This window comes from Ambystoma mexicanum, chromosome 7p (assembly GCF_040938575.1).
Source record: "Ambystoma mexicanum isolate Mex_15411 chromosome 7p, UKY_AmexF1_1, whole genome shotgun sequence".
Lineage (NCBI taxonomy): Eukaryota > Metazoa > Chordata > Amphibia > Caudata > Ambystomatidae > Ambystoma > Ambystoma mexicanum.
This window is the reverse complement of record NC_090939.1, coordinates 24,003,720-24,030,003: the sequence shown is the minus strand read 5'-3', so window position 1 is coordinate 24,030,003 and position 26,284 is coordinate 24,003,720. Positions and strand designations below refer to the sequence as shown.

At 48.6% G+C, this 26,284-nt stretch overlaps 1 protein-coding gene across 1 annotated transcript; it reads left to right on the top strand.

Annotated features, from left to right (window-relative positions):
• The first annotated feature begins 10,041 nt into the window (after positions 1 to 10,041).
• On the top strand, positions 10,042 to 11,196 carry LOC138525875 (streptococcal hemagglutinin-like). The gene has a single exon (XM_069636165.1). It carries the CDS (start codon positions 10,042 to 10,044, stop codon positions 11,194 to 11,196), a length of 1,155 nt encoding a protein of 384 aa, XP_069492266.1.
• Positions 11,197 to 26,284: the final 15,088 nt, after the last annotated feature.

The window sequence follows — 26,284 nt, the reverse complement described above, 5'->3', positions numbered from 1 at the left end:
TACCTTGAAAAAAGATTCATCCACCACAGTTATGCTGGACCCAGTGTCTCTGATGGAAGGGGTTATCTGACCATTCACTAGGACACTGTCCTTATAATACTCTTTAGTATTATTTGGGATAGAATTATACACATTGTTAGGCAGAAACCTGTGCAGTTCCCTTAGGGACCACTGCAAAAGATTTAGGACTACAGGTGGTTGGCAGTAAACCCATTTGGTAGCAGTCTTTACCACCTGGATTTACCTGGTAGCTGTGGCTGAGCAGTCAGACTTCTCTCAAGAAGAGTTAGGCAGTATACAGAGCATGCACAATAGGTACAGACATACAGTAACACAAGCAAACACTGACCAGAGCTTTGGTATAAAAGTATATAATTATTTATTTAAAGACACACTTGTAAAATACTCTAGCACTAATATGGCAAGCAAGTTCAAAACACAGTCACTATTAATATATATATATATACACCCTGATTACTTATAGGACAAGCCTTAGTTAAAACATCACTTATTTGTAGACAGAGGTGAGCGCTTAACCTAACATGGCACTCCAATAAGTTATTTAAAAAGGGAGGGAAAAAGGCAGGATTACGAGAGCACACAAGATCAACACTTTTAAAAGAACCACTGTAAGTCAGGAAGGCAGAGTCTGCTGGGGAGCAAGGAAGTTCATATGCCAGGCCAACTCTGGGAGAGAGCCAGGCGAAATGTGCCCAAGATCACACAGTGGAGTTATGCTAAAGTCTTTGCAAATGGTTCAAAAAGCGTTGGATCAGTTCGTAGAAAGTTAGTTAACAGGCCCCAGGCCAACCCAAGTTAGAAAGTCGAGGATTTACCAGTCACCCCGAACAGTCTGTTGCAAGGGAGGCCAGGCGGGACACAGTACCTGAAATGGTGAGAACGCTCCAGTGTGGGCAGTTGTTCCTGGCAGCGGGTGCAAGTCAGTATTTCGTCCAGAGGAAGAGGAGGCCTCGACGTGCAGGAAAGTTGAAGGTCATTGCACTGCCAGGGAAGAAACCAGCCGCAGTGTTCTCCGGTTAAAGGTACTACCCTTTGATTCGCGGTAGTGGTCAAACGTAGCTATCTGCCCGCCGGGGTGCTTGGCACAGGTGATTCGACCACAGGATGATGCAGGCAGGCGAAAAGAGGGCGAACTGGTTATCCCCACCAGTTCAAAGGAAGAAGACTCTCCGGGATGAAAATCTTCTCTGTCGTCGGGAAGTGGTGAGTCGGTTCCGCAGGGCTCCACCGGGGGTGTCGTCGTGGCAGGTCGGCTCAGCTTCTCCCTCTTTGGATTCTTTGGTCATGTGGCGACTTCTGAAGTTCCAGTCCCCAAAGCCCTGCTTTTATGCAGCAAACCCCCATTCATCAGTCCTAGCTGTCACTCAAACATGCTAAGTGGTGAGCCGGACAGCTCACCACTGGGCCAATCACACAAGAATGTGACTTGAGTTGCAGAGGCAACTCAGTCCAGGGTGCCTAAACCCCCCTCCCACACTCCCTGTGGTACCCAGACAGAGTGGCACCACTTTGGAGGGCTTCTGTGCAGAAGCCCGCCAAAAGTGGAACAAAGGGCTCAACCTTGGGTTGGAGTCACAGAAGCGAACACACTCGCCATTTTGGAACTGAGTTCTGGCAAAAAAATACCAACCAGGTAATTAATATTAAATAAATAAACCAGGGTTTTGTTTGAGGCTATGTTAAAAGTATTAGCCTCGAACAATGGGAAAATCCCATAGGAATATATTCGCTGTCGAATATAAAAAGTAGTATCCACTGCCACCAGCCAAAACTTGATCAGGGGGGACTGGGCAGTGGCCCCTCGAACAACAGACCCAGGGGCAATCGAATTGCCCCTACTAGTATGTCCACAATAAGATGGTTTGTACTGGTTCTTTTCACAATGTGGGACTAGTAAAGCCAATGGTGACTTTACATGCCCTGGGAGACAGTAGTCAGTCCCAGGGTATGAAGTCTATGTTGGGGAGTCTCTAGGACACCCCTGTGTGACGGCACAGAAGGTGCTGTGTAACACACATACAAAAACACATGAAGCCCTATGGAGTAAAAGACCCCATAGCCCATTAAACACATACAAAGTCAAAGAATCACCTCAAATCATGTCTAAGAGTGGGAGTAAAAGAGTCTCGCTCTTAGCAGGAGAAAAAAATAAACCCCAAAAATCCAGCAAAGCTGCTGGGGGACTCACTAGGTTTGGGAAATTAGCTTTTACAGAGAATTCTCCCTAACACACATCTAAATTCTGTTGTTCCCACAACCCCAAGGATACTAAAGATACACTAGCTGAGACTCGAATGGGGTCTTCAGCTAGTAGTTGAAAGTTTCCACTGGTCATTGGTACTTCCTCATCTGGAGTGAAGGCTAAGTAGACTGTGTGGATCCCTGAAGGTTTACCCTTACATCTGCGATCCCCTTTCACCTGGTCATTTGAACCACAAACATAACATTTTCCAAATGTCTTTATGAATGGTGGTTTGTTCTGACCCCATTCTGGTCTGGGATCAGAAGGTGCACTAGCCTGATTTGGTTTCCCTTGTGGCTTACCCTTAGAATTTTGTTTGTGGCCCTCTTTGGAATTGGAATTATTGGAATTCTCCTTGTTGTCTTTCTTTGGCTGCTTTCCCTCATCCTTTTTCTGAGTGACCCCTGAATCCTTGTGAGTAGCACTGTTGGCAACCCACAAGTCAGCAGCCTTAGCTAGCTTCTTAGAATCCAGTTCTTTTGAATCAGCAAAGTGCTGTCTGAGCTTAGGAGAGCAGGCATCATAGATAGACTCCAACATTACAAGATTTCTCATTCCATCATAATGTTAGTAAAGGATTTTAAACACCTCTAGCAGTACCCCTCGAAACGGGAGGCCTGGCGGAACAATGTACCTGAAAAAGTGGAAGCGTCTCCTGCGGTGGCGGTGGTTCCGGGCAGTTCCTGCAGTTCGTGTTGTCCAGCAGAGGAAGAGAGGCTCTCGTCATGGAGGAAGGTTCGAGTTACTGCACTGCCCAGGGAAGAAGCCAGCCGCGGTGATGCCGAAACGGATTAAAAGATACGCTCCTTTAAATCACGGTCGTGGTGGACGGGTGCCTGGCTATCCAGTCTATGAGTGCAGGGCACTGGTGATTCGACCAAGGTAGGTCCGGGAAGGTGATTGACGAACTGGTTGGCCCAACCAGCTCAAGGGAAGAAGACTCTTGCAGGTGAAGATCTTCTCAAGTCGTTGGAGAAAAGTGGTGAGGATCTGCAGCAGGGCTTCACCGGTGGTTCAGTCGTCGGAGATGTCTTTGGCTTCTCTCCTCTTCGGCTTCTTAGTTCCAGTGGCGACGTCTTGTCCTCCAGTCCTCAGGACCCTGCTTTTATGCAGCAAGACCCCCATTCATACAGCCTAGCTGTCACTCACGCAGTGGGGTGGCTCTCCTGGCGGGAGAACCCCCCAACCTACCAGGGCAGAGTACGACTTGGGTTGCGTAGGCAACCCGGTCCAGGGTGCCTATCCCCCGTCCCACACAATGGGTCTACCCCAGACTCAGTGGCGCCAAGAGGAGGGCTTCTTGGCAGAAGCCCGCCAAAAGGACAAACAAAGGATCCCCGACCTGGGTTAGGATTTCAGAGAAAGACACGAGAAAGAAATATTATTAAAGTTCTGGAAAAAAAAACAGATTAAGGTTAATAAAAATATAAACCGGCGGTTCGTTAGAGGCTGTCACTAAAAGTGGTAGCCTCGAACAATGGGAAAATCCCATAGGAAAATATTTGCGGTGGAATATTTACGGTAGTAACCAGTGCCACCAGCCAGAAACTTTTGAGAGAGGCACTGTGCGGTGCCCTCTCGAAAATGAACATAAGGGAAAAATGATTAACCCTTTCCAGTACTTCGATTGTAAGCTGGTTTGTACTGGTTTTGTTCATAACATTTGACTAGTAAAGTCAATGGGGACTTTACATGCCCTGGGAGACAGTAGTCAGTCCCAGGGTATGGAGTCTATGTTTGGGGGTCACTATGACACCCCTGTGTTACTGCACTGAGGGTGCTGTGTGACACACATGTATAAAGATGGTTACTATGAGGGTGAGAAAAACCCCATAGACATTAAACACAAAAATAGTCTCAAACACACATAGCAAAAATGCCTAAGAGTGGGAAAAGAGTCTCACTCTTAGCAGGTAAAAAGAAACAAACCCTTCAAATTCAGCAAAGCTGCTGAGGGACTCTATAGGTAAGGGAAATTAGCCATAGAAGGAGAATTCTCCCTAACAAACATTCTCAAGGTCATTCCCCATGTGGCATTCTTTCAGGATGACATCGTAGTATATGGGAGAGATGAACATTCTTACAATAACACTCTTGCACAAGTCCTATGCACCCTGGAGGACAGCAGGCTCGCATTGCACAAAGAAAAATGCATGTTCAAGAAGTCAGAAGTCGAATATCTTGGATACGCCATTTATGCTGAAAGAATACGTCCCAAAGTGTCACTGATGGAAGAAATTATGAAAGCTCCCAGACCAACCATGGAAGAACAACTCCGATCCTTCATGGGATTGCCAAAGTACTATGCGAAATTTTGGGACGCATTCTCAGCAAAAACCAAGCCGCTCAGACTCATCTTAAAGAAAAATGCCCCGAATGGTCACCAGCATGTCAAAATGCATTCAATGTAATTAAATCCAGCATTCTGAGTGCTCCTACTCCCAGCCCCCCTTTCATTCCTTGCAAGCCCACAATCATCACCACAATGGATGCCAGTGCCTAAGGTTATGGGGCGACCATGATGCAGAAGGAAAGAGAAGGCTACTCCATAATATCATTTGCATCTTGTGCCCTCACAGATTCCGGGAGAAATTACAGTCATCAATAAAGAGATGCGCACGGGCGCCTGGTCCACTGAGCACTTCAGAAACTACCACAGACCCCTTATTAAAATGTTGACCCCAGGGAAGACAAGTAAAGTCTCATTGAGGCTGGCAAGGCTTGCTGCAAAGCTCCAGGAATTTACGTTCGCCATTGAATGTCTCAGGCTGGCAAAACTCACAACCAGATTGCTTGTCCAGGCTACCACTGCTGCACAGTAGCATCAGTACAAGATGCGGAGGAACGCACAGCTAGCAGCATATCAGCGGATCAATGGATGCAGCATACTAAGGCTGACACTACTACGTAATGGCCAGCTGACATCGCAAGGTCCTACGTAATGGCCAGCTGACATCGCAAGGTCCTACGTAAGGGCCAGCTGACATCGCAAGGTCCTACGTAATGGCCAGCTGACATCACAAGGTCCTACGTAATGGCCAGCTGACATCACAAGGTCCTACGTAATGGCCAGCTGACATCACAAGGTCCTATGTAATGGCCAGCTGACATCACAAGGTCCTACGTAATGGCCAGCTGACATCACAAGGTCCTACGTAAGGGCCAGCTGACATCGCAAGGTCCTACGTAATGGCCAGCTGACATCACAAGGTCCTACGTAATGGCCAGCTGACATCACAAGGTCCTACGTAATGGCCAGCTGACATCACAAGGTCCTACGTAATGGCCAGCTGACATCACAAGGTCCTACGTAATGGCCAGCTGACATCGCAAGGTCCTACCTAATGGCCAGCTGACAACACAAGGTCCGGATGGCCATCAGAAAAAACATTCAGCTTCAGCCCTGTCCCTACAGCAAGATACTCCTTTTCTATCCAAGCTACTGCAGCGTATCGTTTACTCTCAAATGTCATTGTATCTTCATTTTCATTCTCTTCTTCCCCCTCTTCAGTCTAGTTTCAGACCTGCTCATTCTACGGAACCAGGTCCCTGATTCTCTTCTTTCTGCATGTCACAATAAGCGTCCGCAATCCTGATTTTACTTGATCTATCAGCGGCCTTTGATACAGTTGACTACCATACTCTGATGAATCGAGTGAGATTATCACTATAAACCCGGTATGGGCCTCTTCTCCTGTGGCCAAGGAAAGGCAGCCGCTACCTGGGGGTGTTTTCATGTGGGCGGATCACATGGAAATAACTTATGCCAGGAAACAGTGGGGATCTCCTCATCTCACAATTCCCTTATAATTCCTAAATTAACAATGGCTTATTGTAAAGTGGAGCAACTTAATGTTATGCACTCTTTTATGGACTTCAGTTCCCATAATGCTAAAAGTACTGGGACGAGGGAGAGGAGCTCAGAGGCAATGCAAACTCAGAATGTTGAATATTCAAAGGTGTGGTCTAGTTGTTGTCAATCAAAGCACCTGAGCAGGATATTTAAATCCCAAGATGGGGCCCAGCTGAAGTGAGTTGTTGAAGCTGAGGAGAACGAAGAGAACGAAAGCGCAGCAGAAGGGGAAGTTAATGGCCGTGCGGGAGACGTAGCTGGAAAAGCTGAGGCAATCCGGGTGCAGGAGAAGCCACGGAAAGAAGCCTGCAAGCAGAACTGCAGAGTACGCGCAGCAGAAAGCAGCTTACTAAGAAGAAGCCCAGCTGAGGAGAAGTGTTCCCGAAGCAGCGATTACCCGAGGCTCGCAGAGGAAGAGAAGAAAGTTGACTGGACGCTGAAGGACTGCAGTGAAGCAGGAGCTGCCGCAGGGAACCGCTGAGTTGGCAAAGTGAATGCTAACCCTGGGGCGCTCTGTATGCAAAAGCTGTTAAAAAGTAATTTTGAATACTGAATAATTGATGAAGCAAAGCAAAACTCATTTATTGAAAGCAGAACAATTAAAGAAAACAAAGCTAAGTGGTCGTATGTGTGCCGTCTAGGTGATCATATACATTTAATATTAGAGTACAACTATTACCATCACGAAAGTTCTTAGTCTAAACTGCCGAACCATCATCACACGGTATGCCAATATTGTACCTTATTGTCTCATAACCTTGTCTAAGGCCTACGCATAAGCCACCCTTAGATCTTCCCTTCCAAGCTCTAATTGCTGGTTGAAAGAATATTTGACAACCATCCATTGAGAAGGTTGATGCCAAACAAGTTTCTTGTAACATGAATATGTCAGATGTAGCAAGGGCTGAGTAGCCAATAGGTTGAGTGGTGAATGATCTAAATCCCCTTGTATTCCAAGATAGGAGTAGACCCAGGCTGGGGCTGGCCGACGGTCAATACCACAGCTTGTCCGCCGTGGACACCCAAGCCTTATTAGACAAGGTTGGTTGTGCTGATTTAGTTTGTTGTCATAGCTGGCCAACCTCTTTTTGGACCAAGCAGGCTTTGTTGCTGCTTTCCCTCCATGGTGTATGCAGGGGTCTTGAAGTGTTTCTCTTCCGGTGTGCCATAATATAGTTGCCCATGGTGTACATTTCATCGACAAATTGCATGAGCTTTTCCAAAACCACACAACTGACAAACCTTACCACCACCCAATTAAATTGGCAGTGATAGCCGGGTAATTCAACCCTTTCAATATCATACGAAGTCAAGACGGACAACTCCTCAATTTGTTGGAACAATGTCATCAAGTTTCCTCTATTTAGAAATGGGCTATAGCTGGCAGGCTCAATTTCCTCAATGCAAATGTAATGTGGATAGTATGCTAATTTGACATGTTGCCGATTATAGCCTTGAGTCTCCCCCAATGGACCATTTTCCAGCAAGTCTTGTGTGGGGCCTATTTGGTCCTCGACAATCCTTGTTTTATGAGTAGGGGCCTAGATTAGCTCATTATCAGAGATTGGCTTAAACCTTGACCATAAGGCCCCGGTCTCAGTTGTCCTCTGAGAGGAGTCTTTGACGTGGTCAGTCTACATTGAGTACCCATATCAGATTTTGTCTGTTGCACACTGGAGGCTTGACCTTAAACCCTTTGTGTGGATGTGTTTGTACATTTCGCTGCAAGCCCGGGAGCCACACTCTCTTTGGGAAATTATAGCCATTTATCCAAGATACCGGTTCGTCGCTTAAGCTGTTTATTTCCGACAGTGATGTTCCGGGAATTGGCTCTATTAGTCTTCATTGATGTCACCTTCTTGTTTACATTCGGAATAGCCGCCAATGCTGATGCATTCTTAGGCGCTTCCGCATTTGCTGATTTTCTATGGGTAGACAGTTGTTTAGTTTTGTTTCTCTTTCTTGGTTTAGGTGTCGTTTTCAAACGATTATTTGGTGATGACCTGCAGGCTGGGGAAGATTTTATAGCTGGGTGTTCCTGGAGAAGCCTCCTGTGATTTGTATCCACCAATGACAGTGAATGATCAAGAAGCGAAAGAGGAGTATTTATCAAACTTCACTCACCTGAGGATTCTTCATTCACCCCTTCTACAAAGTCGGCTTCTAATATATCTCGCGTCTGTCCCTTATCCTCGACACTATTCGACAAGATCACGTCCACTACCCTGGCCAGAATCTTTTTTATCGCTCTCTGTTCATTTGCCAATGTGGAACATAGCCAACGATGGCATCCATTGTACTGGCAATTGTATTCAAGCTTGGCCTAAAGGTAGAGCCATTGAAATTGGGCTCATCTTGGGTCGTGCTTTTGATGTGTCCAGACTCGTAATAAAGTGGGTATTCACAATTTATTTCGAGGTCAGGTGTTATCGACAGGTTGGTGGGGGGTAGAGTTGCAGAGATTTCAATGTTGGGAGCGTTTCCTGATAAGGATGTTCGTCTTAAGTTCAAACACATGTTTAGAAGTGAGTTATTGTTATCAATGTTAACCATCGTGTTAGGTGAACTCGCTACTACAGAAGAGTATCCAGATCTTGTCATGGGAAGAGTTGGGAAGAAATGTGTTATCTTCTCTTGCTCCGGTGACTGGCCGTCTACTAGCCGTGTTGGCCTGGCATGCTGCAAGCTTTTGTGCTTCTTAGTATGTTCAGGTAACACAGTCAATGTTACAGAGGGGCTATCTCCTCTCTTTTCACGCAATGTTTCATCACTGATGTTAATATTCATCCTCTTGATAATAAGGTCAGTAACCCCTATGCCTAGGTCGTGATTTAGTCATGAACTGGTTTCTTTTGCGAACAGACCTGTGGCAAAGCCCCTTGCCTGTGCAAAGAATATATACAAGGGGTGGTGGTTTAGCAATGGTCTTCTTGCTTCGTAGTCCTTCAATTTTTGTCATTAGTCTCAAAGTTTCTAGTGTAAAGTCAGAATTAACGTTATGTTTGCTAGGATACAGGCACCACTCGCCCTCAAAAAAGTCAATGGGCAACAGTCCCTCAAGTACCAAATAACCCCCACCCAGTCAATGGTGGCAGCCAAACCATAAACTGCAGAGACTATCAGGCAAGTATCCGTTCAGGCTAGTTGCTAGTTGCTCCAATTTTTGATCAAAGACCAATCACTGGACTAGTGACCAATTAGTGGAATTTAGCCTATTAGTAATCTTACCCCAGTCAGGGATCAAGCAGTAATCTTACCCCCAGTCAGGGATCAGGCAGTAATCTTACCCCAGTCAGGGATCAAGCAGTAATCTTACCCCCAGTCTGGGATCAGGCAGTAATCGTACCCCAGTCAGGGATCAGGCAGTAATCGTACCCCAGTCAGGGATCAAGCAGTAATCTTACCCCCAGTCAGGGATCAGGCAGTAATCTTACCCCAGTCAGGGATCAGGAAGTAATCTTACCCCCAGTCAGGGATCAGGCAGTAATCTTACCCCCAGTCAGGGATCAAGCAGTAATCTTACAGGTAAGGGGGAGAAGCAGAGCAAAAGTACCTCCTGCTCCAATAGGCCAAAGCCAGCCCAATTTAGCCCCACTGCGATATGCTCCACACCACACAAGCCAAAAATAAGGAAAAAGACCTTAACAGGTCACCACCAACACGTCGAGCCGCACCTCCTCACCTCTCCTGTCCCATACAACACAGAGGCTGCTTCCGACACGGGTGGCACAGTCAGTGTAGAGAGAAGTATTACCGACACGTTCAAAACAAATTGAGCTATATTGGTCTTGTAATTCAGGGGATACACATACAAATTCACTACAAGGCACCAACCGCAAAGTTGAGAAGTTAGAGGTGTGTCTTTGCTGCCTTCACAGCCTCACTGCTTCCAAAGTCTTCCACTACTCTGCAGACCTCCTACATCATGGAAGCAGCTGAGGCCTGCAACTCGCTCACAGCAGCTCAGAGCAGCTTGCTGCAACTCGCTCACAGCAGCTCGCTGCAACTCGCTCACAGCAGCTCAGAGCAGCTCGCTTCAACTTGCTCACAGCAGCTAACAGCACCACACAGCAGCACACTGCAACTCGCTCACAGCAGCTCACAGCAGCTTGCTGCAACTCGCTCACAGCAGAACACAGCAGCTTGCTGCAACTCGCTCACAGCAACACAGCAGCTCGCTGCAACTCGCTCACAGCGGCTTGCTGCAACTCGCTCACAGCAGCTTGCTGCAACTCGCTCACAGCAGCACACAGCAGCTCACTGCATCTCGCTCACAGCAGCTCCAAGCAGCTTGCTGCAACTCACTCACAGCAGCACACAGCAGCACACATCAGCTTGCTGCAACTCGCTCACAGCAGCTCCCAGCAGCTCGCTGCAACTCATTCACAGCAGCACACAGCAGCACACATCAGCTCGCTGCAACTCGCTCACAGCAGCTCGCTGCAACCCGCACACAGCAGCTCACTGCAACTCGCTTCCAGTAGCTCACAGCAGCACACAGAAGCTCACTGTAACTCGCTCATATCAGCTCCCAGCAGCACACAGCAGCTCGCTGCAACTCCCAACAGCTCGCTGCAACTCACTCACAGCAGCTCACAGCAGCACACAGCTGCTCGCTGCAACTCGCTCACAGCAGCTCTCAGCAGCTTGCTGCAACTCGCTCCCAGCAGCTCACTGCAACTCACTCACAGCAGCTCACAGCAGCACACAGCAGCTCGCTGCAACTCACTCACAGCAGCTCACAGCAACTCGCTGCAACTCGCTCACAGCAGCACACAGCAGATCGCTGCAACTCGCTCACAGCAGCTCGCTGCAACTCGCTCATAGCAGCTCACAGCAGCCCAGAGCAGCTCGCTGCAAATCACACACAGCAGCTCACAGCAGCACACAGCAGCTTTCTGCAACTTGCTTACAGCAGCACACAGTAGCTTGCTGCAACTCGCTCACAGCAGCTCACAGCAGCACGCTGCAACTCGCTCACAGCAGCTCCCAGCAGCACATAGCAGCCCACAGCAGCTTGCTGCAACTCGCTCACAGCAGATCCCAGCAGCACACAGCAGCTCGCTGCAACTCGCTTTAAATACAAATTAAACTTTGACAGGATGCCATTACTCTATCTCCTCAATTAGTCTTTGCGGTCTCGTTCTGGCTCGCTGCGGCCTTGCTCCTCTACTTTCCAACAGTTCAGGCACTTCTCCTACTACCGTTGGAGTGGGCTCACCCATGTCAGAGTCTTCTCCATCACCTCGACAATATTAATCTGAAGAGTAGCTGTCCACGCTCTCTCGTGCAAACGTCGTTTCCATGGTAATTCTGCGATCACCATTCTTTTAAAGTGCCACGAATTTCTAGTGATTTGTCGTTAGTCCACTTTGGCAGTAATCATGGAGCCTTTCCGTGGGGTTATGATGAGGGGGTCCTCATGGAATGCGGCCATGTGTTTGCTGGTCCGAGGCTGCTTGACCATCACTATTTACCCTACTTCCAGCCAACAGTCCTTGGCTCTCCTTCTGCCCTTCTGCCCTTGTCTCTTTCTCGCAGGTCTTTATCACCTGTGTAGTGGTCGCCTTCCTCTTGATGCTGTGGCAAGCGTGTGTGGATGTTTCCTCCGAACATTACTTCTGTGGGGCATTCTCCTGTGGAACTATGTGGCTGTTGCGATAGTCCTACAGCATTTGATGCAGCTTGTGTTCATAGGGTTGTCTCGTGAGAGGTGCAATTTGAAGAGCTCTTTTCAGATTGCCCATCAAACGCTCAATCACCCCATTAGCCTGAGGCCATAGGGCGGCATCTTCCTATGTTGGAACCCCATGTATTCCCCGAAACTCTTGAAGTCCTGGCTCGTAAATGAGGGCCCATTGTCTGTCTTGACTTGTCGTGGGGTGCCATATGCTGTGGACGACACTATTTGGGCATCTAGGAATCGTGAGTATTCGGTCATGATGGCCAGCATATATTTTCCACCCTCAATGGGACCAAAGAAATCACCTCCCCAATACCCTTTGAGAGTTCCGACATCACCAAAGGTTTGGGATGTCTGGGGGGTGTGATGAGACAACATGTGGGACATGCTTGCAGTAGTTCCTTCGACCATGGAGTCAAGTTTCGGGAACCACACCTTTTGCCTCCGTATCCTCTTTGTGGAGACAATCCCTCGGTGACCCTCATGGGTAATGTCTAGAATCTGTTTCCTCAATAAGGCCAGTATAACTAGATTGTTTCCTTTCAGAAGTAGGTTCTCTTCTGATAGCGCTAATTCTTCTTTTACTAGGAGCATTCTATCTAGATCTCTCCATACACCCTCCTCTTCCAAGCGACCCCTTTCCTTTGCTCTTTTCCACCTGCCCGACCTTGCTCCTTCAATGACTATTTGACAAGGCAGGCCCGTGTCCATCTCCCTGGTGAAATGTGTGGGGTCAATGCCTTGTGGGATGGCTTGTTTGATCAAATACCTAATGTATCTGCCTGCTACTGAGGGCTCCGGTGCCTCTCCAGTCCTCTGATGTCTCGATAAGAAGTATACTGGGTTTTCATCCTTACCCGGCTTGTGAATAATGTCCAACGCATAGCCTTGAAGTCCCAAATCCCACCTGGCGATGCATGGTGGCATTTTTGCTTGTGGAGTTCCATAGAAGAATAGTAGAGCCTGGTTGTCTGTGATGATCTTGAATGGCCTTCCATATAGAAATAAATGAAAATGCTTGCAGGCCTAGACGACTGCCCTGCTCTCTTTCTCTGCCTGGGAGTAGACCGGCTCTGTTTTTGACAAGCTTATGCTGGCATATTTGATTTATTTTTCTATTTTATACATGCCGAAGCCCGCAGGCATCAGGGCGCGGAAGAGATTGATTGAAAATGAGGAATAAAAACAACGGACTAAAGGCCAGATCTCGGAAAAGAATACCTAATAAAATAGGGTCTTTAATGCTTTTTTGAAGGTAGTTAGGTTTTCTTCACGGTGTAGGTTTATTGGTAATTTATTCCAAGCTAGAACTGCCTTCACTCGGTACGACCGTTCTTTGCCCTTTGCCCGTCTGTATCTAGGACATGTCAATTGCATTGAGTCCTTAGATCTAGTTTCCCTATTATAGTTCTGAACGATAAAGCGCTCTTTGAGATATCTAGGTGCGTTTCCAAACAGACATTTATGCATCATGATGTTGATTGTAAACTCTATTCTGGCCTCTATAGTGAGCAAGTGCAATTCTCTCCTGTGCACTGATATATGTTCATGTTTTAGGATATTTTTTATAACTCTGACAGCGTCGTTTGTCAAGATCTGTAACTTTTTGACACAGGATTTGTGTTGCTCCACATAACGAGGCATTACAGTAGTCAAGCCTCTGCATAATCAGAGCTCTGACCAAAATGACGCAGTTGATGTTAGAAATAAAAGGCCCACAAGGCGCAGAAGCCTCAGTTAGTACTGAGTGTTTTTCATTACACTCGCAACTTGGTCATCTGCATTAAGCGAGGCCTCAATTGTGACACCAAGTGTTTTAACCGTGTTTACTGTTTTTATAGGGTGTTGATCTATACAAAAAGTTTGCATAGGGAGTTCCCAGTTTTCCTCTTGCTTGAGATGATCCCAAGACCAGGAGTTCATCTCCTCCCTGTTGAGACACAAACCATTTTCTGCCTTCCAGATTCGTATCATTTCATATGTAGATGCAACAAAGCTAGCGTCCTTTGCGAGCTGCGTATGGTCTGCATAATTAGTGAAATGGAGTCTGATGGAATCTAAGAGATCACACAACGGACGGCAGAAAATATTAAAGAGAGCGGGAGATAAACATGCTCCTCGTAGAACTCCACATGTGATAGCCTCTGATCGCGCCTTGAAACACTTGTGTATAGGCGCGTTATAAATGCCATATCATATCATTTCATCTAGAGGAGCATTTCCCCAAACAATCTTGGCCATCCTATTACTAAGGAAAGCCTGAAACCACTCAACTCTGCTTACAGAGCAAATGCCAATTTCCTTCAATCTTTATTAGTTTTGTGTGATCTACAAGGTCAAAGGCTGCTGAAAGATCTAAAAGCATCAGCCGCCCCGGTTTACTTTCGTCCATAGTGTTCAACATTTGAGTTTGCAAGTCAAGCAGCGCAGTCTCCGTCCCGTGTGATGTCGTAAAACATGATTGTGAGTGTGAGATATCTGACTTCTCCAGGTGTTTCTGAAATTGAGTAGTTGCTACTTTATCAACCGCGTTCAACAGAAAGGGGATATTTGTAATAGGTTTAAGATTAGAGTGGATTGCAGGGTCTAGATATGGTGTCTTTAACAATGGGATGACAGTTACACTTTTCAGACGGTCAGGCACATCGTTATCAGAAACCGAGGCGTTGATAAAGCGAGTCAAGAAAGGTGCAAATATGTCTGGGTGTTCTTGAACAATTTTAGACGGAAGGACGTCTGTTTGACAGGTCGTAGGGCGCATTTCTTTCAGAGTTTTAACAAGGGAGTCCCATGTAATAGCTTCAAAAGAAAATAATGGCGTTTCATGGGCTTGGGCTTCAGGTCCAGGAGTCTGGGAGACAGGTTTTGCATTTGCCTCTTTCCTACTAGCAACACTAGATGGTGCTTTGCTAACTTTATTAGCTAAAGCTTTCTGTATCGCCTCACAGTCTAAGTTGCTGGGAGTATATTGTTTTGTCTGAGCTTTAGGTTTTTCCCATGTCCTAATGATCTCAAACAGTTTCTTAGTATTATTCGTAGAGCTAGAGATTTGAGAGTCAAAAAATATCCTTTTAGCATGAAAAATGTCCACTCAGTAGTTTGTTCCAATGATTTTGCATTTGTTTTTACTGTCTTGTGATTGTGTTTTTGTCCATATCCGTTCAGCTTTCCTCTTCTCTTGTTTAAGAATGGCAAGATGCAGAGTAAACCATTTTTGGTTGTTTTCCCTGTCTCTCATTTTCTTCTCTTTCAGAGCTCCTACTTGATTTAGCATCCTAGGAACACATTCAACGTAGTTGGACGCCAGTGGAGGGGATAAGTCTTGGTTAGATGTGGAAGTCATCAACCCATTGAGGGCTTGTTGCAAGTCACTAGGTTTAATTTTATTAAAATGTCTACTTATTACCCTTTGTAGGTTATTAGTCTTTTGGGCAGCCTTTTTGGGAAGAGTAATCTCAAAAGTCACTGTATAATGGTCAGACCAAATACAGGGTTTAATATGGAGCATTTGTAAGTGTACATTTCTAGCAGCAACCTAATCCAGGGCATTACCCTGTGCATGCGTCGTTCTTTACTCAATATTATAAACTCATTGCTATTGAACAATTGCTCCAGCTCGGTAGCTACAGGGTCTTTGGGATTCCCTAATTTAAGGAAGGCATGGTATCAACAGTAAGACAGACACAAGTGACCACAGGTCAAGGGTCTTATTGAATTTCAACAAGGGTATGATAAACGACAAACCTAAATCTACAGATGGGAGCAAGGTACGACCGTCAATTAATAATAATGCAGTCCTAGTGGAGTCTTGTCAAAATAAAAAGGGCATATACTAAAAAACCTATTGCCAATCCTTACCGCTAACTTAGTGTGGGGTGATGTTGATGAAAAAGAAAGAAGTGTTCACAAAATGATATGTCGTTTGCCTCCCATGCCCATGTTTTGAGCTTGGAGCAAGGCGGTTCACTATAGCAAAGCACATACTATGGCTTCTGCAGCACGAGGATCTAGTTCCATTACCAGCATCAGGACCTTCTATGTCCAAGTCTCTTTTCAGAGGGCCTGATGTACAAAAACAAGATGCAAAAGTTATTTTCTTCTTACCAATATTCTATTTGAGTGTTCACCCTGGAACCCCCTCAGCCGGGCTAAGATCCCTTTAAAAAACAAAAGTTCAACGTTGGATCACCCTCCAACGGGCTCAGGTCCGCTTATTACAATGTTCAGAGAATATTCTTTCTCAGGTGATTCACGCTTCACCCCGGATCCCCCTCAACCTGGCTCAGACCCCTTTCATTTACTCAATTAGTCTCTGTCGGCCGGGCTCAGACCAATTGCATAGGTACATTAAACTATCGAAGACTTTCGAATGTGCACAGGGTTTATCTTGACCCATTGCAGGACCACTTCGATCTCAAGATGCCCTTTTCTCACATTCAGCATCAGTTGGATACCTAACAGAGATTTTCAAATGAACACCCACGTGGCACTGGACCACTCTGTCTATGGTATCTTTTCTTGGCCTCACAAATTTCAATCAGTCCTTTGGTTTCCAATTATATTTGTGTTGCTCGTCACACACTGTTCTCTTTTAGATTTCTTCATACAATATTGCCGCTTGCAACCTTGGTTCAAAACACAGGCGGGTTTGGTATCAGTCTCTCTGACTCACCGGCTAGGCTGTCTTTACTGACGCTGCTTTGTTGTAGGAGCCAATGCCAGCACCACGGCGGCAATCGCTCCTCCCCGCCTTGGTTATCGATACAGGAGAGCCCTGGGCACCTCCAACACACAGTGCAGGTTTGACCAGCTTTAGTTCCTGGTCTTGGGTTTCTTACTTTCCAAGGTTCGTGAAAGTAATAGTCTTTAAAGGTCAAGGGCACTCCTTGCAATCCTCTCTGGTCTCGCAGTCTTTATTCTCGTATTAAACTGCCATCTTGGAACTGCTGTTTCCTTGCATGCTTTGCCTTGCTTAGAGTGTGCTTTCGTGCTCCCTCTTTATTTTGTTGGGGATGTGTGATGGAAGTCAGGTGTCTGTAATGATCAGTAATTGCCTGACCTTGCCTGACCATTGTACTGGGACATGTCAGGTATACGGCTCTGGTGTTAGTCCGTTGTCGCTCACGGTGAGCTGTCCATGAGAACATTTTCATGTCGGGAAAGGGAGGTTGAGTTCCTAAGTATCCTACCTGGTAGGATGGGGAAAAGGTGTTACAAGGAAGGGGATACCGCGTCTCACCATCCAGTGTCTCACTTCCACTCCCCAAAGACCCCTCATCGAAGTGATCCTCCCGCACTGGTCCACCCCCAGGAACTGGATCCAAAAGTGATGGCCAGGTCCTGGCCACCTGCATGACAGATTCCCGGGGAATAGCGGGTGAGACACCTTCAGGTTTCTCACACTAACCATCTATTAAAATCTTCAAGTATAATTGTGGGGCTATGAGGCTTATTAAAAGTCAATAGGATCCAGATACCTCTTCCGGTCGGAGGACGATAAATCAAGATGAGATTCAGGCAGTCGTTAGGAGTAGTGTAACTTTCAAAAGCATGATTTCACACCCTGTACATGCAATCAGTGCCTGAAAGAAGTCCATACCCTGTTTGGCAATAATTGCCACCCACCCTCCTCTACCGTTTTCTCTGTGTTGTGCATGGAATTGGTATCCATCAGGAGTGGCAAGATCAATACTAGGCCCGCTTGAGTCTCTGAGCCACGTTTCCGTGATACACATGATATCTATGTGTTCATCTAAGACGTGGTTAGAGATATTGATGCATGTTAATCCAAGGATCTGGTATTTAGTAGACAGATCTTTAGGGATTGCCTGTATTTCACTCAAGTTAGATGTATTGCCCATAGTGCTGTCTATGTTATTAGTTATGGGTGAAATAAGGGAATCAGTTTCTTTCTTAGCTGCCTAGTAATGTAATTATAATGTAGGAAAGGAACTTCCTATAGAACTTAGTTGTTCTGAAGGCAAATGATATGGGTTAGAACCAGAAAATATGTGTTTAGAGGGACAACAACCCAACTCACCTAGAAGCTGGTCTCGAGAACCCCTTCCGTGTCAACCCGACGTGCCGGGAGAAGCGTTAGCACATTAGCACGTCCTGCGCGGATTCCCGCAGACTAGCACGTCCCAGACACGCCGGCGCTGAAGCGCAAGCCCGGTAAGAAATAGGGCCAGGAACTGCAAAACTGTAGGGAATCTTAGTTCGTTGATAATAACGGCACAAGCGTTATTAAACAATGTGCCTTTGAGCTGAGTTGTCCTGCCTTTGAGCTGAGTTGTCCTTGTCCTTTTGAGCCAATATCGCACCCAACCCCACAGGGCTTGCATCCACCGAGAGTTCTGATTCCCTGTCTGCATCAAAATATGCCATATTTTCTGCCTGCATGATGCGTCTTCTGATGTCCATGAACGCCTGTTGGCATTCTGTTGTCCATTGGAATGGTATGTGTTGTTTAGTGTGTGCTTGAATTGGCTCACTGATGGTGGTAAAGTCTTTAATGTACCAGGTACAGTAACTTTTGAGCCCTAAAATGACCTGACTCTGAGACAGTTGTCGGTGCTGGTTTTTCGTTTAGCACTGTTACTTTATCTGGGTCGGGGGTCATGCCGTTTTCTGAGAATATGTGTCAGAAGAAACTGAGTCTTCCTTTCCTGACCTCACATTTGTCTTTGTTTAATGTGAGGTTGGCTACTCTGGATAGTGTTTAGTTGTGCTTCTCCACATTGGTGCCAAAAACCAAAATGTCATCACTGTAATTTATACAGTTAGGTATGTACTGTGTTTCTTTGGCATGGACACAATAGGGGGTAGCAACGTGGTGAGCCCCACTGCTGGCTCGATAATGTCCTGCTCTAGTAGTTTATGGAGTTCTTCCTCCACTTGGCATTGCATGTTTATAGGGATGCCTCCGTAGTGCTGTGCCACCGGTGATATGTCTTTGTTAATATGTAGTTTAATTTGTCGATTTCACAATTTTCCAATTCCCTTGAACAGGTTGGGATATAGGTGACTGATTTTGTCTACAGTGTCGATGTATTCATGCACCATTAATTTGCATAGTATGTGAATCAGACCCATGTCTATGGCTGTTTTGAAGCTTAGAATACACCCGCATTTGGTTGTGTTAGAAATGATGTGAATGGGAATTGTCTTTTCTTGTGTTCTGTACTGGCATTTTGCCTCAAATTGACTGAGGCGTTTGAGAGGTGTCTTGGCTCCATAGCGGTATATGTTCACACTTGTTGATCATAATCTGGGCATCTTTGGTAGCATCTTGTATATTGTTTCACTGATAACATTTACGGTGGCACCGGTGTCTATAAGAAATTCAATCGGTTTTTCATTTAGATTCATTAGCAGAGTGGGATTATGTTCTCTTACTGTTTTGTTCCCTAATGTGTACAGGGACCCCTTTTTCCTCTGCCCTCCTTCTGCGGAGCTTAGCTCGGTCTCCGATGGGGGTTGCTCAACCAGATATTGCATGTGGCATCTGGTACGTCTTTCTGGTCTTGATGAGGCGACGGGCTATCTCCTGCACTCCTTCCTTTGTCACATGCAGACACTATGGGACAGCCAATGACAGCTGGGCATGGATACTCACATGCAGATACTCTGCGACAGCCACTGACAGCAGGGCATGGATACTCACATGCAGACACTATGGGACTGCCACTGACTGCTGGGCATTCATACTCACATGCAGACACTGTGGGACAGCCAATGACAGCTGGGCATGGATACTCACATGCAGATACTCTGCGACAGCCACTGACAGCAGGGCATGGATACTCACATGCAGACACTATGGGACTGCCACTGACTGCTCGGCATTCATACTCACATGCAGACACTCTGGGACAGCCAATGACAGCTCGGCATGGATATTCACATGCAGATACTCTTTGGCAGCTACTGAGAGCTGGGCAAGGATACTCACATGCAGACACTCTGGGGCAGGCACTGACAGTTGGGCATGGATACTCACATGCAGACACCCAGAGCCAGCCACTGACACCTGGGCATACATACTCACATGCAGACACTCTGGGGCAGCCACTGACAGCTGGGCATGAATACTCCCATGAAGACACTCTGGGTCAGCCACTGACAGCCGGGCATGTATACTCACATCCAGACAGTCCGGGGCAGGCACTGGCAGTTGGGCATGGATACTCACATGCAGACCCCCAGAGCCAGCCACTGACACCTGGGCATATATACTCACATGCAGACACTCTGGGGCAGCCACTGGGAGCTGGACATAGATACTCACATACAGACACTCTGGGACAGCCACTGACAGCTGGGCATGGATACCCACGTGCAGACACTCTGGGGCAGCCACTGACAGCTGGGCATGGATACTCACATGCAGACACTCTGCAACAGCCACTGACAGCTGGGCATGGATACTCACATGCAGACACTCTGGGACAGCCAATGACAGCTCGGCATGGATATGCACATGCAGATACTCTTTGGCAGCTACTGAGAGCTGGGCAGGGATACTCACATGCAGACACTCTGCGACAGCCAGTGACTGCTGGTCATGGATACTCATATGCAGATGCTATGGGACAGCCACTGACTGCTGGGCATGGATACTCACATGCAGACACTATGGGACTGCCACTGACTGCTGGGCATGGATACTCACACACAGACACTCTAGGGCAGCCACTGACAGCTGGACATGGATACCCACATGCAGACACTCTGGGACTGCTGCTGACAGTCAGGCGTGGATACCTAGATGCAGACACTTTGGGGCAGCTGCTGGCAGCTGGGCATAGATACTCACATACAGACACTCTGGGTCAGCCACTGACAGCTGGACATGGTTGCTCACATGCAGATGCTCAGAGACAGCCACTGACAGCTGGGCATAGATACTCACATGCATACACTCCTCAGCAGCCACTGACAACTGGGCATAGATACCCACATGCAGACACTCTGGGGCAGCCACTGACACCTGGGCATGGATACTCACATACAGACAATCTGGGGCAGCCAGTGACTGCTGGTCATGGATACTCACATGCAGACACTCTGCGACAGCCACTGACAGCAAGGCATGGATACCCACATGCAGACACTCTGGGGCAGCGTCTGACAGCTGGGCATAGATACTCACATGCAGACACTCTGCAACTGCCACTGACAGCTGGCCATTCATACTCACATGCAGACACTATGGGACTGCCACTGACTGCTGGGCTTGGATACTCGCATGCAGACACTCTGGGGCAGCCACTGACAGCTGGGCATGAACACCCACATGCAGACACTCTGGGGCAGCCACTGACAGCTGGGCATGGACACCCACATGCAGACACTCTGGGGCAGCCACTGACAGCTGGGCATGGACACCCACATGCAGACACTCTGGGGCAGCCACTGACAGCTGGGCATGGACACCCACATGCAGACACTGTGGGGCAGCCACTGTCAGCTGGACATGGATACCCACATGCAGACACTGTGGGGCAGCTGCTTGCAGCTGGGCATAGATACTCACATGCAGATTCTCAGAGACAGCCACTGACAGCTGGGCATGGATACTCACATACAGACATTCTAGGGCAGCCAGTGATTGCTGGTCATGGATACTCACATGCAGACACTGTGGGACAGCCACTGACAGCCGGCCATGAATACTCACCTGCAGATACTATGGGACTGTCACTGACACCCGGGCATGGGTACTCACATGCAGACACTCTGGGACAGCCAATGGCAACTCTGCATAGATACTCACATGCAGACACTCTGGGGTGGCCACTGACAGCAGGGCATGGATAACCAAATGCAGGCACTCTGGGGCAGCCACTGACAGCCGGGCATAGATACCCACATGAAGACACTGACTATACGACATGCATACTCACATGCAGATGCTCAGAGACAGCCACTCAGAGCTGGGCATGGATACTCACATACAGACACTCTGGGACAGACACTGACAGCTGCGTATAGATACTCACATGCAGACACTGACTATACGACATGCATACTCACATGCAGATGCTCAGAGACACCCACTGACAGCTGGGCATGGATACTCACATGCAGACACTCTGGGACATCCACTGACAGCTAGGTAGGGATACTCTCATGCAGTCACTCTGGGACAGCCACTGACAGGTGGGTAGGGATACTCACATGCAGACATGCTTGGATAGCCACTGACAGCTGGGCATGGATACTCACATGCAGACACTCTGGAACATTCACTGGCAGCTGGGTAGGGATACTCACGTGCAGATACTCTGGTGCAGCCACTGACACCTGGCAGAGATACTCACATGCAGACACTCTGGGGCAGCCACTGACAGCTGGGCATGGATGCTCGCATGCAGACACTTTGGGACAGGCACTAGCAGCTGGGCATGTATACTCACATGCAGACACTCTGGGACAACAACTGACAGCTGGGCATGGATACTCACATGCAGACACTCTGTGACAGCCATTGACAGCTGGACATGGATACCCACATGCAGACACTTTGGGGCAGCTGCTGGCAGCTGGGCATAGATACTCACATGCAGACACTCTGGGGCAGCCACTGACAGCTGGACATGGTTGCTCACATGCAGATGCTCAGAGACAGCCACTGACAGCTGGGCATGTATACCCACATGCAGACACTCTGGGACTGCCGGGCATGTATACCCACATGCAGACACTCTGGGGCAGCCACTGACAGCTGGGCAGGGATACTCACATGTAGACACTCCTCGGCAGCCACTGACAGCTGGGCATGTATACCCACATGCAGACACTCTGGGACAGCCACTGACAGCTAGGCATGTATATCCACATGCAGACACTCTGGGGCAGCCACTGACAGCTTGGCATGGATACTCACATGCAGACACTCTGGGGCAGCCACTGACTGCTGGTCATGGATACTCACATGCAGACCCTCTGGGGCAGCCATTGACAGCTGGACATGGATACCCACTTGCAGACACTCTGGGGCAGCCACTGGCAGCTGGGCATGGATACTCACATGCAGACACGCTGGGGCAACCACTGACAGCTGGGCATGGATACTCACATGCAGACACTCTGGAACAGCCACTGACAGCTGTGCATGGATACTCCCATGCAGACACTCTGGAACTGCCACTGACAGCTGTGCATGGATACCCACATGCAGACACTCTGGGTCAGCCACTGACAGCTGGTCATGAATACTCCCATGCAGACACTCTGGGACAACCACTGACAGCTGGGCATGAATACTCCCATGCAGACACTCTGGGACTGCCACTGTCAGCTGGTCATGGATACTCACATACAGACACTCTGGGGCAGCCAGTGACTGCTGGTCATGGATACTCACATGTAGACACTCTGGGACAGCCACTGACAGCTAGGCATGGATACCGACATGCAGACACTCTGGGACAGCCACTGACAGCTAGGCATGGATACTCCCATGCAGACACTCTGGGGCAGCCACGGACAGCTAGGCATGGATACTACCATGCAGACACTCTGGGACTGCCACTGGCAGCTGGACATGGATACTCACATGCAGACACTCTGGGGCAGCCATTGTCAGCTGGTCTTGAATACTCACATGCAGACACTCTGGGACAGCCACTGACAGCTGGGCATGAATACCCACATGCAGACACTCTGGGACAGCCACTGACAGCTGGGCATGGATACCCACATGCAGACACTCTGGGACAGCCACTGACAGCTAGGCATGGATACCCACATGCAGACACTCTGGGACAGCCACTGACAGCTGGGCATGGATACCCACGTGCAGACACTCTGGGGCAGCCACTGACAGCTGGGCATGGATACTCACATGCAGACACTCTGCAACAGTCACTGACAGCTGGGCATGGATACTCACATGCAGACACTCTGGGACAGCCAATGACAGCTCGGCATGGATATGCACATGCAGATACTCTTTGGCAGCTACTGAGAGCTGGGCAGGGATACTCACATGCAGACACTCTGCGACAGCCAGTGACTGCTGGTCATGGATACTCATATGCAGATGCTATGGGACAGCCACTGACTGCTGGGCATGGATACTCACATGCAGACACTATGGGACTGCCACTGACTGCTGGGCATGGATACCCACATGCAGACACTCTGGGACTGCTGCTGACAGTCAGGCGTGGATACCTAGATGCAGACACTTTGGGGCAGCTGCTGGCAGCTGGGCATAGATACTCACATACAGACACTCTGGGTCAGCCACTGACAGCTGGACATGGTTGCTCACATGCAGATGCTCAGAGACAGCCACTGACAGCTGGGCATAGATACTCACATGCAGACACTCCTCAGCAGCCACTAACAACTGGGCATAGATACTCACATGCAGACACTCTGGGGCAGCCACTGACACCTGGGCATGGATACTCACATACAGACAATCTGGGGCAGCCAGTGACTGCTGGTCATGGATACTCACATGCAGACACTCTGCGACAGCCACTGACAGCAAGGCATGGATACCCACATGCAGACACTCTGGGGCAGCGTCTGACAGCTGGGCATAGATACTCACATGCAGACACTCTGCAACAGCCACTGACAGCTGGCCATTCATACTCACATGCAGACACTATGGGACTGCCACTGACTGCTGGGCTTGGATACTCACATGCAGACACTCTGGGGCAGCCACTGACAGCTGGGCATGAACACCCACATGCAGACACTCTGGGGCAGCCACTGACAGCTGGGCATGGACACCCACATGCAGACACTCTGGGGCAGCCACTGACAGCTGGGCATGGACACCCACATGCAGACACTCTGGGGCAGCCACTGACAGCTGGGCATGGACACCCACATGCAGACACTGTGGGGCAGCCACTGTCAGCTGGACATGGATACCCACATGCAGACAATGTGGGGCAGCTGCTTGCAGCTGGGCATAGATACTCACATGCAGATTCTCAGAGACAGCCACTGACAGCTGGGCATGGATACTCACATACAGACATTCTAGGGCAGCCAGTGATTGCTGGTCATGGATACTCACATGCAGACACTGTGGGACAGCCACTGACAGCCGGCCATGGATACTCACCTGCAGATACTATGGGACTGTCACTGACACCCGGGCATGGGTACTCACATGCAGACACTCTGGGACAGCCAATGGCAACTCTGCATAGATACTCACATGCAGACACTCTGGGGTGGCCACTGACAGCAGGGCATGGATAACCAAATGCAGGCACTCTGGGGCAGCCACTGACAGCCGGGCATAGATACCCACATGAAGACACTGACTATACGACATGCATACTCACATGCAGATGCTCAGAGACAGCCACTGAGAGCTGGGCATGGATACTCACATACAGACACTCTGGGACAGACACTGACAGCTGCGTATAGATACTCACATGCAGACACTGACTATACGACATGCATACTCACATGCAGATGCTCAGAGACACCCACTGACAGCTGGGCATGGATACTCACATGCAGACACTCTGGGACATCCACTGACAGCTAGGTAGGGATACTCTCATGCAGTCACTCTGGGACAGCCACTGACAGGTGGGTAGGGATACTCACATGCAGACATGCTTGGATAGCCACTGACAGCTGGGCATGGATACTCACATGCAGACACTCTGGGACATTCACTGGCAGCTGGGTAGGGATACTCACGTGCAGATACTCTGGTGCAGCCACTGACACCTGGCAGAGATACTCACATGCAGACACTCTGGGGCCGCCACTGACAGCTGGGCATGGATGCTCGCATGCAGACACTTTGGGACAGGCACTAGCAGCTGGGCATGTATACTCACATGCAGACACTCTGGGACAACAACTGACAGCTGGGCATGGATACTCACATGCAGACACTCTGTGACAGCCATTGACAGCTGGACATGGATACCCACATGCAGACACTTTGGGGCAGCTGCTGGCAGCTGGGCATAGATACTCACATGCAGACACTCTGGGGCAGCCACTGACAGCTGGACATGGTTGCTCACATGCAGATGCTCAGAGACAGCCACTGACAGCTGGGCATGTATACCCACATGCAGACACTCTGGGACTGCCGGGCATGTATACCCACATGCAGACACTCTGGGGCAGCCACTGACAGCTGGGCAGGGATACTCACATGTAGACACTCCTCGGCAGCCACTGACAGCTGGGCATGTATACCCACATGCAGACACTCTGGGACAGCCACTGACAGCTGGGCATGTATATCCACATGCAGACACTCTGGGGCAGCCACTGACAGCTTGGCATGGATACTCACATGCAGACACTCTGGGGCAGCCTCTGACTGCTGGTCATGGATACTCACATGCAGACCCTCTGGGGCAGCCATTGACAGCTGGACATGGATACCCACTTGCAGACACTCTGGGGCAGCCACTGGCAGCTGGGCATGGATACTCACATGCAGACACGCTGGGGCAACCACTGACAGCTG